The following is an 18429-nucleotide window of genomic DNA, read 5'->3' on the forward strand; positions in this document are numbered from 1 at the left end:
AATCTAATCTTCCACTTGAAACTTGATACTACAAATATTGTTGGCTCTCATGATAAACTTGCTTATGGTGCTCCTTATATTTCATTTATTTAGATAAACGCATCTGCTAAATGAATAAAGTAATGCAATATACTGTATAGTATAATATACACTACCATTCAGATGTTTGGGGTCACAAAGAGTTTTTAATGTTTTGAAAGTATTTTCTAATGCTCAGCAAGAATGCACTTATTTATTCACAAGATACAGTAAGTACAGTAAGATTGTGAAACTATACAATGTATAATAACCATTTATGTGTTTGTTTGATTTATTGATATTTAAAATGTAATTTATTCCTTTGAGGACAAAGCTGAATTTTCAGCAGCAATTAACTATCAATTTAATGTGTCCTTGCTGTATAAAAGTATTACTTTCTAGACACCAAACCTTTCAGGAGTTCATTTTTGAGTTTACTTGATCGCAATGTCATACAAAACCTGTAAAAGAGAACAAAACTCTAAAACAGCATCATAAGCCATCATGTGGTATTTTATACAGTGTGAGAGAATTCTAAAAAGCATCATGCCTTGTGGCTCAAGAGAGTGTAACTGTTAGTGAGCAGAGTGGCTCGAGCAGCCCTGAAACAATCAGATCCTCCAAACGTTCAACACTGTACACACATGCATACGTGTGCCAAAACACACACACTTCCTGTCCATTCAGCCTGCTTATCCTGGGTTGTATAGTGAGTATCTCCCTGAGCAAGTCTCCATACCGCTTTTCACACACCTAAAATAGAACTCAGCAGATACAAGAAACCTTTCATTTGCATCACGTTAGAAGAAGGTCATGAATAGCTCCATGAGGGTCCTTTCATTCTCTCTCTCTCTCTCTTTCCCTCCGTCATGCATTTCTTGCTCCAGGGGAAACTCTATGTGATCAAACATGCCTATTCATCTGACTGGATGGAACCGCCTAAATGCAAAAGCAGAAAAATAGATACAAAGACAGAAACAGAAAGGCAAGAGCATCAACCATTCTTCTCTTTATCGGACGTTCTTCTCTTTATCTGAGATATTTACCTTTTCCAAAAGCAGTCTGATGGAAAACTGATGACCTCCAGTAAAGCTTTCACCTCATCCCTCTCTTCTTTCATTACAGAATGAAACTTTTAAGTTTCCTTTTAGCATCTCCCCTGGACTCAAACAGAGAAAAGAATGGATTTTTAGTGCCTTACAGGCATAATACTGACAATGGCATCTCCAAACATAGTTGATGTGAAAAGACCTATAAAAATAATTTAAAAAACAATTATTGTGGATTTATCAGAAAATGTAATAAACAGCCCACACGTCTTCACTTAGCCCGGATCACTGCATACCATCTATAAAACTGGCCTCTTTAATGCTCAGTGGCTGAGTGTAATTCTATATGGCAAGCATCAACTATTGTTTGATTCTGGTCCTGAAACCACAGGCTTTATCTGCTCTATTAATGATCTATGCTCTCAGCTCTGCTTTGAGGTCATCTCATGTATGCAGGAAAGGGGGCATGAGAGCAAGACAGGAAACGCGCATCTCACCTGCACAGGACCTCACCTGTAACCTCTCTGAGATGCCCATAGGCTTTTCTGAGAGTGGCCAAACAGCAAGCAGTGAGAGAGCACCAACTACAATCAAAAGAGGGGAAAAATATCCATGACAGTTTATAAATAAGAAAGAAAGAGCCTATTGTACGGGTCAAAAGTTTAGGGGTATTATTTTCAAAGCATTACAAAGGATTTCAATCATCAATAAATATTTTTTTATTCATCAAAAAATGTATAATTTTCCAAAATATTTTGAGCATCAAAACTTTTTTAAACATTAATATTAATCATCCTTCAAAAAATAAACATATACACTCATCTAAAGGATTATTAGAAACACCTGTTCTATTTCTCATTAATGCAATTATCTATTCAACCAATCACATGGCAGTTGCTTCAATGCATTTAGGGATGTGGTCCTGGTCAAGACAATCTCCTGAACTCCAAACAATGTCAAAATGGGAAAGAAAGGTGATTTAAGCAATTTTGAGTGTGGCATGGTTGTTGGTGCCAGACGGGCCGGTCTGAGTATTTCACAATCTGCTCAGTTACTGGGATTTTCACGCACAACCAAAAGACCCCACCAGGTACCACTCATCTCCACTACAAATAGGAAAAAGAGGCTACAATTTGCACAAGCTCATAAAAATTGGACAGTTGAAGACTGGAAAAATGTTGCCTGGTCTGATGAGTCTCGATTTCTGTTGAGACATTCAGATGGTAGAGTCATAATTTGGCATAAACAGAATGAGAACATGGATCCATCATGCCTTGTTACCACTGTGCAGGCTGCTGGTGGTGGTGTAGTGGTGTGGGAGATGTTTTCTTCGCACACTTTAGGCCCCTTAGTGCCAATTGGGCACCATTTAAATGCCACGGCCTACCTGAGCATTGTTTCTGACCATGTCCATCCCTTTATGACCACCATGTACCCATCCTCTGATGGCTACTTCCTGCAGGATAATGCACAATGTCAGAAAGCTCGAATCATTTCAAATTAGTTTCTTGAACATGACAATGAGTTCACTGTACTAAAATAGCCCCCACAGTCACCAGATCTCAACCCAATAGAGCATCTTTGGGATGTGGTGGAACGTGAGCTTCGTGCCCTGCATCCCACAAATCTTCATCAACTGCAAGATGCTATCCTATCAATATGGGCCATCATTTAAAAAAGAATGCTTTCAGCACCTTGTTGAATCAATGCCACATAGAATTAAAGCAGTTCTGAATGCGAAAGGGGGTCAAACACAGTAGTAGTATAGTGTTCCTAATAATCCTTTATGGAGACTGTATATATATATCATTATTATTATTTATTTTTTTAGACTATACAACAAGTATAACTGTGTTGATAGTGGCAACACAATGTTCAAAATCAGAAACTTTCTTTATGACTAATAATTGATAACTAAGAGATAATTTATGGGAGTCACAAAACTCTTTGAGATGTAACAATGTAATTAAATGTAATAGTGTCCTCTCCTATCTCAAGCAACATAAATCAGATATAGCTATGCCACAAGAAACTCACCTGAGTGTTGAGGAATCTGAGAAATTCAAAAGGGGGTGTACTGATCAGATATACTCAAGTCCATTCAATACTAAGAGTAGGGGTGTCACTATTTTGATTAGGAAGGGTTTAGACTTTAAAGTCCACAAAGCTTTGCCATTGCACAAATAAAATACATTTTAAAATATATTGAAACAGATAACAGCTTTTTTAAGTTTTACTTTATTTTTAATTGAATAAATGCAGTCTTGGAGTACATAAGATTTCATTTATACACTAAAAAAAACTACTTTTGTTTCTCTGAATCAAATACTGGTCAGGACTCCCAAATGCCAGCCTTGAGAAACAGAATAAGAGACACAGTCAAAAAGGAGGATTCGTAATAGATAAGAAACACTGACTTGTTCTTTTAGCTGCCTTTAATAAGTGTTTGTACCTTTCAGGCAGAATAGCCCAGAATAATAATGGTTGGAGGAGAGAGGTCAACACCGCTGCACTTTAAAGCCTTAAGGTCAGTTCTGGCTCAATCGTCTGAGAAAAACGCCTGTCCAGCAGGGCTGCCTGTGCCAAGATTAATCCTGCCATTATTCTTCATGAGTCTCACACCACACACATATGGAGCAGTAAAGACAAGGCACAAATTAAGCGACAGTGCGAGAGAAGGAGAAAGAGAGGGTTTCTCAAAGCAGATCTGTAAATGACATTACTGACCTCAGATCAACAAACAAACAGTGACAGAAAAACCAATAAACACAAAGGAAGATCAGTGTAGAGCCAGAGCGCTGCTGAGATGATGAATGTGTGTGTGTAAGTGTGTATAATGTGCCCTTATGCCACAGTGTGATTTGATGGTCAAAGCAATTTACAACTCGGCCTACTAGAAAATTCATTAATAAATCAATTACACACAAATGAGAGAGCAAGCAACTCAGAATGAAAATCCTGAACAATATTCAACCTCATATCCTCATGTTACTCAGAATCATCTTCGGCTCTGACCTCCACACCAAGGCCTGTTCACACCAAGAAAGATAACTATAAAGAACAATATTAGCATCCCTCTTTAAAGGGCTCAACTTCCTTTTTTTAATTATTTGAAAATAAGTATTACATGTAGAGCTCTCTCAAAATATTTTACTACGTTTTTACTATTACAACTGTTGAGATTAACTAACCATGGAGAGTGTTGATTATAGCTTTATATTTAGATATACAACTGTCATGCACGACTGAATCCTCAGTGCAAAGAATCCTCAGTGAAATGTACCGAACAAACAAATAATGCTCTACTCTCGTCTCCTCGTCTCACTAACAATCCTGTGGGCGGGGCCAAACACGCGATGATGCAGAAGTAGGTGTTAATCTGATTCTGCAGAGGTGGGCTTTCTTGCACTATATCATAATGTGATAGAATCTTAAAACAAGTCATTTCCTGAGCTTTTTTTTTCGCCCGAATAGAATCATTCAGAAAGCAGTGTAGATTCTGATTGGCTATCAATGTTTTTATTGCTCATCAACTAAAAATTGTTGTGAAAGTAATTCCAACCGTATTGTTTCTCTGTGCTGTAATTGTTATAGTTGTGATGTGGACGCTATTCTTTTCAATTTAGATTTTTTTTTTTATTATTATATCAATTGAGAGACTAAGACAAACATTTTGCCACACAAAATTAACCGTTCAATAACCAGTGAATATTAATATCCAGTCCATTAATTTTTTATTTTTTTTTACTGGCCATGAAACTGTATTTGTATTATTATTGAATCTATTAAAAAACAAATCAGTAAAGGAATATAACTTGAATACTACTGAACTGTCAAGTTTCAGTTATTATTTATTACTTTATATTATATGAAATATTTTATTTTATATTATATTTATTATTTGAACAACAGTAAAATGTATATATTTGCTTTTCTTTCAAATATTAAAGCAAAGAGATTTTATTTCGATGGAAAAATGCAGGGAAATTCTATTTGATGATATATTGAGGTCAGAAGAAGAATGTAGAAGACTTTTATGCACAATTATTTTTCAATGAATAATTTAATAATAGAATAATGAACAATTTGAACTAGTTCCGCTAATTAAAGGTTTTCATTTGCTTGATAGTTCTTCCGTATGGTACATTACTTTGGTAATAACAAATCTTTTTTAAATAAGGATATATATAATATTATTAAAATTGTATGAATTCATGCTAGTGGATCTAAAGCAATTTTAATGCAGCACACCAAAATCTGTCATCCAACAGATAAATGATTAATGTTGAGTATGCTGTATTACATAAATACAAGAAAATTCCAATAGACTTCCAATCCAAAAGCAGCAGGAACCCTGATGCACAACGCAACGTCATATTGTATGCATGCACACTGCCTCAAATATCAAAGCATTTAAGTCAGAGGGATTGCTATCTGGAATGTTCTCTGCCCTTGTGTCTAGCAGCAAGCTCTCAGGAATGTGGTTAATGTTACCCACTCACGGCCGACTGCTGATTTGGAATAAAATGTGAGGTCTGTGAAGCAATACCACCATCTTCTTTTCTTAGAGAGAAAAGAATCAGTTTTGACCTCGTGAGGATGTATACAAATCTCCCTCATATTGAAGTCTTAAGTAGAAAATTAATTGGTTAACCAACCATGAAGCCAGTTTGATGGAATCATATTTCTGCAGAAAGCTCCCCATTGAAGACAATTATGGAACAGTGTTGAGAGGGCCGTGGGGGGTTGAAACCTTCACTGAAGCTGAATCTTGTCTGAAATGCTGTCTGGTTTCAAGGTCACGAATCAAATCTCAAACTGGGAATCTGTTTTCAAAGGTGTGAGATCCTTTACAACATTTAGGACCTTCTGAAGGTTCTGAGTAGTTAAAATCAGTAACCGCTGGATCAAAGAAAGTCAAACTCCTACTGACCCCCCTGAGCTGGCTATTTTTACCTCAAAAGCGTCCATCAGACGACTCGGCATGCTCCTTGGACAGCCTCTGGGTTAGACTCGTCTATTTTCTCTCCATCATATTTCTCTACTACTGCATTCTGCCAAATGCTATCAGCCTACCACTTTATCATTACTGTTCATGTCCAATCAAATGTGATGTCAATCAAATCTCCATAGAAGCTTCAATAGAAGTTCTCTCAGTTCACTTTGACTTGCCAATTCTGATTGAGTTTCGGCATAGTGTTTAGTTTCACTGTACTGGAAAAGTACTACTGTTCATAACGTTAATAATGTTCAAAATATTTGTAACAATATCTTATTAATCCTTGACATTTTTTTTATTGCTTGATGTTGCATGAATAAAATGTTGAATATGCTGGTGTTGGGGGGGAAATCCAAAATAATTAAATAACAATGCTGAAAACTATTTTTACTAATATATATATATATATATATATATATATATATATATATATATATATATATATATAGTAAAAATACCATGATACACTGTAATTCAACAGTTTGTAAGTTCTATTAATAAATAAAAACATTTTAAATATTAACAAGGATGCATTGACTAAAAATGAGAGTAAATATCTTCATTGACTAACATTAACAAAGACTAACAAATACTGTAATAAATGTATTTTTCATTGTTTGTTCATGTTAGTAAATTCATTAACTAATGGAACCTTAATGTAACGTGTTACCAAATTCTGTTTTTAATGTTCATGTGACACTGAATATAGCATCACAGAAATTAATTATACTTAAGAATTTATTAAAACAGAAAAGAATATGTTATATTGTAATAATATTTTACAGTATTAATATCTTTACTGTATTTTTATCAGTAAATGCAGCCTTGGTAGGCATCACAATCTTTTATATAAAAAATAAATAAATAAATAAATAAATAAAAAATCATAATGATTCCAAGCTTCTTATGACCGGTTTATATTACTATATATATTTTCCCCAACATCAACATTTCATTTATGCATCATTTAAAAAAATAAAAACAAATCATGGATCTCTTTCAATATGTTAAATTTCACCCAAGCCATGATACAGAGGGCAGATTTCCCTCTCTTTGCTATTTGCTGAATGTGAAAGGATGGCTTTATTGTTTCCGGACCCTCTATGTGCAAAGTCTCTTAGAGGGAATGACTATGCAAACAACTCTTTGCGCACCAGCTGATATGGACTTACAGAATTCACTGGTGCACAGAGTGCTGGAATTTCTATCTCTTTTATTAGTTCCTATACAAACAGAGGCTCATGTTTGGACTAACATGATATATGTAAACAAATGAATGCCTCATCACGTTAAATAAACGATCCCTGCTTGACCTCAATAAGTCACAGTGTATGTAAAACATTCAGTTAGCTTCCAGAACTCTCTGTGGCAGTTTATGTGTCCCTAGTGTCCATATTGTTGTCACACATAGTTAGCAATTACACTGTCCAATTACATTTCTAAACTATCTGAGACTCGTAATTAGCATGTAAGCTAAAGTTCCCCTGTCTGCTTGCTCTGATGTGACGTTATGGGAACTCGAGCGCAAGTCATTATGACAGGCAAAAACACGGACCAGAAACTCAAACTCAAAGACTGAGGGTCTGGGGACAAAGTTTTCACTTACTCAAGCTAGGGCTGGCTGATAACAAAAGTTGAAAATGAAAAATAATAATAATAATAAAAAAAAGCTAAATAGTATAGAATATGGAGTGCCACAAGGATCCGCCCTAGGTCCCCTTCTATTTTCAATATACATGTTGCCCCTTGGTAATATTATTAGAAAATACGGAATAAGCTTCCACTGTTATGCTGATGATCCTCAGCTATATATCTCAACGAGACCAGATGAAACTTCCCAATTATCTAAGCTAACAGAGTGTGTTAAAAATGTAAAAGACTGGATGACAAATAATTTTCTCCAATTAAATTCGGATAAGACAGAGATATTAATTATTGGACCAAAAAACACTACACAGAATCTTGTAGATTACAATCTGCAACTAGACAGATGTACTGTTACTTCCTCTACAGTCAGAAATCTGGGTGTTATATTAGACAGCAATTTGTCTTTTGAAAATCATATTTCCAATGTTACAAAAACTGCATTCTTCCATCTTAGAAACATTGCCAAGCTACGAAACATGTTATCTGTTTCTGATGCAGAAAAGCTAGTTCATGCATTCATGACCTCTAGACTGGTATATTGTAATGCACTTCTAGGTGGTTGTCCTGCTTCGTCAATAAACAACCTACAGGTAGTCCAAAATGCAGCAGCTAGAGTCCTTACGAGGTCAAGAAAATATGATCATATTGCCCCAATTATACAGTCTCTGCACTGGCTACCAATTAAGTTCCGTATCAGTTACAAATTATCATTACTTACCTAAAGGCCCTAAATGGTTTAGCTCCTGCATACGTAACACGTTACGTAAATACGTAACGCTACAACCCATGACGCACCCTAAGGTCACAAAACGCTGGACTTTTGGTAGTTTCTAGGATAGCAAAGTCCACTAAAGGAGGTAGAGCTTTCTCACATTTGGCTCCCAAACTCTGGAATAGCCTTCCTGATAATGTTGGGGTTCAGACACACTCTCTCTGTTTAAATCTAGATTAAAAACACATCTCTTTCGCCAAGCATACGAATAATGTATCTTTTAAATTGTGAGTGTAGTTGCATCTGATCAAAGGTGCATTTTTATTCATTAGCTTGGGTTAAACTAATTTTACTTTGTTGGATCAGCAGCTATGCTAATGATGTCTCTATTTTGTTTTTATGTTTTGCTACGGGATTTACATCCCGTGGTAACTAGGATTTACACAAGCTCCAGTCTGGATCCAGAACACCTGAGAAGAGATGATGCTGACCCCTCAGAGGACCCCAGATTATGCTAACCCTGAATCAACAAACAGAACTAACAATTATTGCTAAATGTGTGACTGCATCATAATAACTTAATTAATAATATTGATAGTTCATCGTCTAGCTGACTACGTCTTGTATTATTATTATTTATTTTTTTTTCTAAAATCCTGTCAAATGTGCACAAACTACTAGCTACTACTAAATATTGTAGAAACATAATTTTCTGTAAAGTTGCTTTGTAACGATTTGTATTGTAAAAAGCGCTATACAAATAAACTTTAATTGAATTGAATTGAATAGACTGTTGTCGCTTGGATCAAAAAAAGAAAAACAAATCACAACAAATTCTTTTTTACAGTTTTTAACTTACAGTTAATTTTTTTATTTCAATAAATCATAAACCAATCATTTGTATTATCAATCAAAAGAATGATCTCTGAAGACTATGGTATATATTTTCATATATTCAAATGTTTAAAAGAAATAAAAGAATGTAGTTAAATATTGATGTAGTAAATACTGATAAAATACTGACTAAATGTAATTATTTCTAGTGTTAATTTTGTGTAAAATAGTGATTGAAAAATATCATATTTTGTTGTTTCTAACTTATTTGGCAACAGTAGCTGTTTGGAGGAAAAAAGAAATTAAATCCCCCTGCAAATTTAGACCTAATAAATAAATAATGACGTACATACATACATTAAATATTGTAAAACAGCTTTAAAAATAATGGGACATAATTTGTTCTATTTTAACCGCCTTAATTCAAATTTACAATCAATCATAAATTAAGCTGAAGTACTACACGAATAGATGAAACTTTATTACAATTTGAGGAAGGGCCAGAGATGGGTAATGAAGTAATATATTTCTGAGCCTTTACAGTTAGCTGCCGCCTCTGCTGCTAGCAGATTCACAAGAGCAGATAAGTGAAAAAATGATGACATAATTTGATTATGATAAATTTTATGGTTGTCTTTCCTCTCGAGTGGACGAATAATGGACTGATGCCACTAACATCACCCCCAGGACAGCTGTTTGGCTGAATTGTGAAATGTCATATTTCTACATTCTGTTTACTCCCATCAAATCCAAAATACCAAGACAATGCTCAGATCAGATCCAACAAATACTACAGTGAACGCCAAAGCGCAACCTGAGGAATGATCCAAATTTTAATCCAATAATTACGCTGATTGGCAGAATGAAGCCATTGAGTGGATTCAATTGGTTGAAATGGAGATCGCCTCTCAAATAAAAGTGAAGTATATGTGGAGCTGTGCAAAAAAAAATTTTTAAGGCTTAGAAATTGATTTGTGAAAGATATGTGGATTTGTTCAGAATCTAAACACATTTTTATTAAATTGTAAACAGACTAGAATATTTTCAGATGCAATTTTACGGTTTGTCAAACAAATGTTGTGGTTAAAAAATGAATGTTAATTCCCCCATTTAGTCATTTATGCATGATAATCCAGTAAAAACATCTAATACCTCATCAGGGTTAAGCTGAGCCAACATTAACTGGTTTAAACTGCCTACTTTTTGTAATGGACCATAACAAACTGTGTCCAACACTGGATGACTTTATGTGTTATAGTTGGTCAAGTAAGTACAGACAAGTGGCTCTTTAACACAGTGAACAACAACAAAAATGCGCAAACACACACCAACTGACTCTCTATCTGTGTCTAATTCAGTACATTGCTTGGAGGAGAAGATCAGCTGTTATTGTGGATGAAAAGATCTGCATTGCATCTGTACTGCAGGGATCTTCCAAACGAAAAGTTTGCAGATAAAAGAGCCTCAACAGCCACAGGCATTTAAAGACCCATTACTAAAATCCCTCAGCACAACTGTGTACTTGACCCACAGGCTCAATAAAACCTGATCGCATCCAGTACATGCAAGTGTAAACAATGTAAACCATATTCTTTTTCATTACTACTGTAAATGTGTAGTTTCATTAGTTAGAGGCATTGACTTCCTCTCAGGCCAAACCTAGATGTCCTGGTGTCTGGAGAAATCCTCAGAGTCCTTTTAAACTTATATAAAAGTTTTTACTGTTCATTTTCAAGATGTGTGTAGAAAAAGGGGAGAGGGAGAAAGACACGGCCCTGGAGGGCTAGCAGGCACTGTTGGTCTTGTGCCATGACGGATAAATTTGAGGCTTTATAGAAGTGGTATTGATTGAACAAAGGCATTACATGAGTGTGTGCGTGTGTGTGTGTGTGTGTGTAGTTCAGGTATGCCCCTCCTGCCCAGTTATACCGTGCTGAGGGTACAGGGCACTTGGCTGCCATAGTGACTTATCTTGAACAATTAACACTTACTTTGTACTCTTAAAAATAAATGTTAAAAAAAAAAGCGTTTACACAGAGATTCCATAGAACAAACATTTTGGCTTCCACAACGAACCTTTTGGTGAACAGGAAGCAGCATTTTTGCTTAGTGTAAAGAACATTTTAAGAATCTGAAAAGCCTTTTCTAAGAACATTTTGTGAAATGGAAAGGTTCCATGGATATGAAAGGTTCTTCAGAGAATTGCACAGTCATGCATCTTGAAAAATACAATGCTGCTGATTTGCTAAAAAATGCCTAATGTTATGTAACTGGGTTACGTTTTCAAAAAACTTTCATCAGATACTGTTTTTTGACAGATAAAAATCATTATCTGGTATTCACTTTATTTTAAGGGCCAATTCGCACTTTTAACTAGCTTATTTTAGTACTTACAAAGCACATATTAATGCCTTATTCTTCAATGCCATGTTTTATGCCTTTAATCCTACCCCATACATAAATTTTAAATCTACCTTAAAAGAGCAAGGCAAGTTTATTTATATAGCATATTTCATACAAAATGGTAATTCAATATTATCAATATAACTATTAATAAGCAGCACATTATGAGTTTATTGAGGCTAAAGTTGTAGTTAATAGTTAGTATAGTGAGAATAAAGTAATTAAAACGTAATGTGTGACTGATTAAAACAATTATTACATTAATAACAATAAAACAAAATGTATAATTTAACTTACAATCTTCAAAGGATTTTTTTATTAACTACTCCATTTAATATCAAAGAACTTTACATAAACACAAGTTTATAAATAAATAAGCATGTTTGCATATTGTTCTTTCAATGACTATGATTCTAACCTTAGGGATTAGGCATAAAATAATGTTTTCAGAATGATTCATACGTGTGAAAATCAGCTGAGAATTGAGCATAGGAACATATGGAATCATGTCTTGGTAGTTTTTCTTAATATTAAGGAATAATACAAGCCTTATTTACCTTCCAAATCGTTGACAAAAGCACAGCAAAAAATGCTATGAAAAGCAAATTGTTTTGGGGGAAATTGTGACATTTATTGAATCAGCCACCCAAAATTTATATGTAAAAATACTGGATTTCACTCAACAAATGTAATGCAGGGTTGTGTTATAGATGCCAATAAAGAACTTGTATTTTTTAAGAGTGTGTGCATCTCAAGAGTATGTAGGTTAAATATCAGTCAGTCTGTCAGGATGCTATATACTGTAATATTTTATTTGACTCCGATCAAGGCTTTGAAGAAACTCTCTGAATGTACATATGCTAATACCGACAACTCCCCCTGTGAAAAGGCAAAAGTTACATAACCAGAATTTGTTGAGCTCCACATTTTAAACATGGAACCTCAATTTTATTTATGCCTTTGAAGTAGTCAAAACCTTAGACTTACTATTCCTGAGTGAAATCATAGAATTGTTTTATTCAGATAAAAAAAAAAAAATTCTGGCCTTTAAAAACTCTCCTAATTAAGGTACTTCAGCTTTACTGACATTTGCAGCATTAACCATGGTATGGAGTTGTTTCTGGCTTATTGAACCCTTGAAGACGTTGTTACATAACAGTTTAAGTGGGGGTGGGTGCAATCAAATCGTCCTGCCATTATATCAGACCGTCAAGAGTGTCAAATGGATAGCAGAAGCACTCTTTGCATTAACCAGCCATGCATTACTGAGAGAGAGAGCGAGTAAGCTTACATCCGAGAAGAAAAAAAAGTGGTATAAAAATGACAGAAGTGTCATGCTATTACACGCTACAGTGTACATGGTAATGAGATAGTTGTGTGCTGCCATTTAAGACATCGACGGCTATACAGTGTGCACTTAGAGAACCATATCTGACAGGGAGAAGAAATAAAGGTAAAAATATGATCAAATTAAGTCATTTAAACATTAAAAAAAAAAAATTACCCAACGAGTAGAGACGAGGTAATTCTTTCCAGTGACAGAGCCCGTAATGAACCAGCTGCTGTTCAGGTCAGCACACAGGCTGATATTCCCCACATTCCTATATTTCTGTTTACTCTTCTAACGGCTTTCGGGTCAGTGAGCTGGACACTGAGATACATGCCCAGTCTGTGGCACATGAGGACCCATTTGCCTTAATATGAGAGCATCAGCATAACCCTGTAAGGTACACTGGAGAATCAAGGCTCTTGAGAGAACGTCGGAGCTGTGAGAGGATGCATAACCTTGATGTGAAGATATTAAAGTAGTTGATGGAGCAATTAAGAGATGCAGCTAACGATCTTCATCAAGGCTATTCAGCCTACTCGGAATAGTGAGGAATTTTCCAAACTGCGAAAGGGAGATCGCCCGCTGTCTTATAACTTGGCCGCTGATCCACCTTAAACCTTGCTGGAGTGCAATAAAGCATGTGCCTTATTGCCACCGTGCACTATAAAACGAAAAAATTATATTGCATAAGGAAGGCAAAATTCACAATACTTAGTTGTGTTTTTTAGCAGCAGATCACCTAGATGAGAAAAAAATCCCTCCGGTTTACCAGCAGTTTCATACTTAATTTTCTCCTTATCTAACACATTGCTAAACTCCAGTAGGCATTGGTCAAACTTAGGTACAAACAGATCATCAAGATTGTCTTCTTTGCTATTCTCTTTCCATAGTGAATTCTACATCATCCATTTTACTGATGCTTTAAATCAAAGCAGCAAAGAGAAAAGCCACAAAAAAACAAGATTCTGATTTCTGTCTCATAAACATAAAACAAAGAAGAATTTTCCAGACACTTTTGAGTAATCCAAACTAACCAAGCTGTATTTCGTTGGATGACCAGTCTGAGGCCAGTTGCATTGTCATTACATTAAGACTATGTCTTACTAGTCTGATCAGCTAGCAGTTAGTCAAGTGGTAATAAGTCTTTCTTTTCTGATTGAAATAAGACCAATCTATGTTTTAAGTAGCTGACATATAAAATATGTCCAATCCTAAAGGGAAAAAAAAGATTACTAATTTGTAAGACTAAACTGACTAAGATTAATCTTAACCAGCCACTGGACAGTATGACATTGCTCTATAAAGAAAGAACACATCTAAATAGAATATCAAGAATATAATATGTAAAATGTGCACTTTAACGTGTGTGACTCTGGTAAGATAGCACCTTCTAAAGAACCTGTGAATGCAAGATGTTGCAGCACCCTACATCAGGTAAAGAATAAACAATAATGCTTGCCTGGCTCCATCTTCATTCCCATCTTAAACATGGCAAATTTAGAATTTGCTCAGTTTTCATCTTCTTTGGAATTGGGGTCCTAACTAGAAACTATAGCAATGAACATCTCAATGAAAACTGCGTCCTTTTTATGGCTCTTACTCGTGAGCTGGTGTTATTCTTGAGCGTAGCATATTACTTAGCATGTGTAACGAAGATTAGTTGCATGCATGCCCATTTTGCCTATATATGTACAGTAAGTGCTAAGGGCTCCTGTTTTAACCATTAATAAATCCCTGGCCATTACAGCTCTTCTGATTCTGATTCTGACTCGACCTGACTTTCCACTAGCAAACATCACACCATTTGAACCTTATGATCAAAATGTCCCTCTAACAGTGAGAGATGTGATTCATAAAATGACATGAATGTCTTGACCGCACAGAAAATGCTGTTCTGGCATGATGTACTACTGTGATATGCGAGGGTGTGTTTAGCTGATACTCGACCTAATTTGCGCGCGTCCAAGTCTTTGGTATCGCATCGCGGTTATTTGGCGACCCCTAGCGAGTGATGCTCGAATAACTTCAACTCGATTCAAAATCTTGTTAATTACGAGCCGTCTAGTTATTCATACAAACCATCATCACTTAAAGCGTTTCCTCGGGAATATTACCAACGCAAAGCTGTTATGTTTAAGTAAGACATCACATTCTAAACAAGTAAAGTGAAAACGGCATGACGCGCGTCAACTTGCCACAAAACTCTTCACAGATGACAGGATTTTGGCAATGGGCGTTTAATGCATTCAGCCCTTAGCTGAGAGCTATTGAAAGGGATATTTATTACCTGCATGTGACACAACGTTTCAGCCACATTTTTCCAGATACTAATTCCGAATCAGTCGTCCTGGTATTCGTCCATTTACGCGTTCCAGCAAACGTCGACGCTCGAACGTAATGGTCACCTTAAGTTAGACACTTTACTCCAAATGTGACGGATGCTAGCATTCTAATGTTATATATCCCGAGAAACAGAAAGCTTGAAATAGCTCCACGTCTCTCCAGAGCGCACCAAACGAGGATTGGGCAAAATATTCACGGAAAAACAAGGACGCGTCTTGTCCCCGTTTTTCTCCTCAGAAGCGCGCACGGATGTGCAGAGCGACCCAGCGGCAGCGTGGGCAGCTGGACGGTTCAGTTGCTTCACAACAGTCCCCTTCTTTTACATTCACAAGTTCGTTTAGAATATACTCCAATGGAAGAAAAAAAAAGTCAAGAGGCTATGGGAGCCAGCCGGCAAGGTGACAGCGTCAACATCGCCCGTGCGCTGCGCTCGCGCTCACCGCGCACTTTCTCTACATTGTTAGTAGACTGAGCGCAGGCAAAAACGCACGATAAAACATTGAGAGTTCCGTGGCGAAAAACCATGTCCTACATCGGCTGAAGAAGCTCTTCGATAGTTCTCGCAGTTTACTCAGGGCTGAAATAAATTAGAGATGCGGGCGGGACAAAAAGAGTGAGGAATGAAACACCACTTCACGGACGCGCGTGATGAGTGAAGCGCGTGAAAGCGACGTTCGTCATTAGGATAGATAGATAGATAGATAGATAGTGTTATCACCACTGTGCGCGCTATCCACCCTCACTCCCTCTCTCACATACACTCTCTCTCTCTCCTGTCCTCCTCCGTCTGACTAACAACCTGCCAGTCCTGCTTTAGCTGACAACCCCGTGACGTCATTTAAAGTCAAATATGTAACATTTTAGACATCCTTCCCTTCTTTCCCTCAGAGGAGTTAATCCGAGCCCAATTCTATCCCAATCTCTGCTCGCTGAGATAAATCAGTCTGCATATGGGCTATGAAAAGCTCAACCGGTATACAGCACTTTCCACTAAGGGTGAGATCAATTTCTCATCCCAAGGTTAATACAGTGTCTGGTGGGTTTAGTAAAGCAATAGAGCCACATCCTGCAAATTGCATGAGAGCGTAATGACACATTTTTCTTCCTTGTGAAATACAGAAACTCTTTTTTGTTGCCAAGATGATTGATCTTCCACTCCAATTTACCATATAGGAAGAAGAAAGAGACAACAGTGGCATTGAATAATGTTGAATTCCTGTTTATTTCACAGGAATGGCTGAAAATGAATAAAAACTAGGCCTAGACTGTCAGGCAGCAGCAGGAAAGCTCATTAAGCCGGTGCGTTTGAGAGAAGGTCTTTGTGGAAACAGCCCCGATGAAGAAAATACATTCCTGAAAAACACTGGTGTGTGTCGGGGTTGTGAAGTGTCAAGTTTTTCCTTCATTGTGGAGACCGAACAGTTCCCACAACGATAGTTAAACCTATCTCACAAATTGTGGTGACCATCTAACGGTCCCCAAGAGAAAATAGCTTAATAAACACAATAAATAATGTCTTCATAAAAATCTAAAAATACACAAAGGTTTGCAAAAGGGTTATACCTTAGGGTACGGGGAAGAAATTATCATTAGCTCACTACTCAAACAATAGAAAAATATCAACATTATAGCAGGCTTGAATACTGTATACATCCATTTCTAAAGCAGATAAGCAGAGTTTAAAAGACGTATTTTCTGAACACAAGGCCTGGAAGGTTTACAAAATCTCTGATCATCTAGGAAAGCTGGTTTAAATTGTGCCAGTATTAATGGGGTGTGTGTGGAAATAGAAAATGAAGAGATAAATAAGCGTCATTAAAGAGCTGTACAGCATATCAAATCCAGCCTTAACAGCAAATGTTCAGCAGATCCCAGCAGCTAGGCATTTTAACGCCATTACTGGAAATGCATTTTGGAGAAGACACATTCCTTAGCATCTGTTAAGAGGTCATTTACCGTACGTATGCACTAAGAGATCTTAAACCTGATATATATGTTGTATAATCTGTAAGATCAATGCATTTAACCAGATACTGTGTGTAATTATATTATATAACACTTTTATTTGTTCAATTCATGCTGAAAAAGAAACAAAATCACTTGAGAAAAAACTTGAGAATCTTTATTCTGTGTGGAACACTACCAGACCTAAAGTCATTTCACTGGCTTTAAAACATGAAATCCTAAGAGTTCTTAGAAAACAGTTGCACTGTTTTGTAGAGTGATTTATTCATAACATTCTGTATGTATCAGGCTGGGTATTTACTCACACAGGATTACTGTGTAATCCTTACACTGATGATTTAAGCCTCCAATGTAAAGACCCTTAAAGGCTGACTCCAAATTTTGTCAATGACATCGACCACAGCCATTCCAGTTTCAATAACAATTTGGACACTTCGCTGACCTGCAATAATTAGTTAACTCTAATTAGTTAAACTTGTCAAGAAACTGAGGTCTTATCTGTCTTGCTTTAATTGAGCTATTACTCCAGCTTTAGACAATTGTATTATCATATGTAAATAAAGGGGAGTTCAGAGTGTTTTGTCTTTGGTAATTATCCGAATCGCACTGCTCTCATTTAGCTGCTTGAGATTTGAAAGGCTGAGGGTCAAGACCAAGGGTTAGTCTGAGTTAGTGTATATTGTCAGGGAGGTTAAACGTGAGGGCATGGAAATAGGGATGCTTTGTCATGAATTTTAAGCACAGGTTATGCTAATAAATGAAAGTTGGATAGTGGATTCTTTCATTTTAAAACTTGTCTGTTAAAGCAGTTGCATATTTTTCAGCTTAGATGTTTTTTGGATAATTTGATTTTTCAAAACAGGCCTAGAAAGAGGCTGTAGATATTGAATCACTGTTCTCCACACTGTCCATGGGAGCCCAATGTGATTTACACTAGACATGTTGATGGGATTAACATCCTATCAATCAAATTTCTTGTGCCGCCCACAATACATACACTGACCACCTGAGGCATACTGCAAAACAGGAAAGTCAATATGATTCTATGCTTCTATGCAATTTTCAACAGTCAGTGTACTACTCCATCTGGAAATAAAGTTGAGGAAGGTACAAGGTTGATTCAATGAGC

At 36.3% G+C, this 18429-nt stretch overlaps 1 protein-coding gene across 1 annotated transcript in view; it reads right to left on the minus strand.

The window, feature by feature from the left end:
- LOC128018729 (adherens junction-associated protein 1-like) overlaps window positions 1-16095 on the minus strand; it is a 50676-nt gene extending 34581 nt beyond the window's left edge. Inside the window, exon 1 of the mRNA XM_052604455.1 lies at window positions 15280-16095. Within this exon, the coding sequence (XP_052460415.1) occupies window positions 15280-15308 (29 nt within the window). The 5' untranslated portion in view covers window positions 15309-16095. The remainder of the gene's footprint in view (window positions 1-15279) is intronic.
- Between the last annotated feature and the right edge of the window lie 2334 nt (window positions 16096-18429).

Source organism: Carassius gibelio, chromosome A8, assembly GCF_023724105.1.
Source record: "Carassius gibelio isolate Cgi1373 ecotype wild population from Czech Republic chromosome A8, carGib1.2-hapl.c, whole genome shotgun sequence".
NCBI classification, from domain to species: domain Eukaryota; kingdom Metazoa; phylum Chordata; class Actinopteri; order Cypriniformes; family Cyprinidae; genus Carassius; species Carassius gibelio.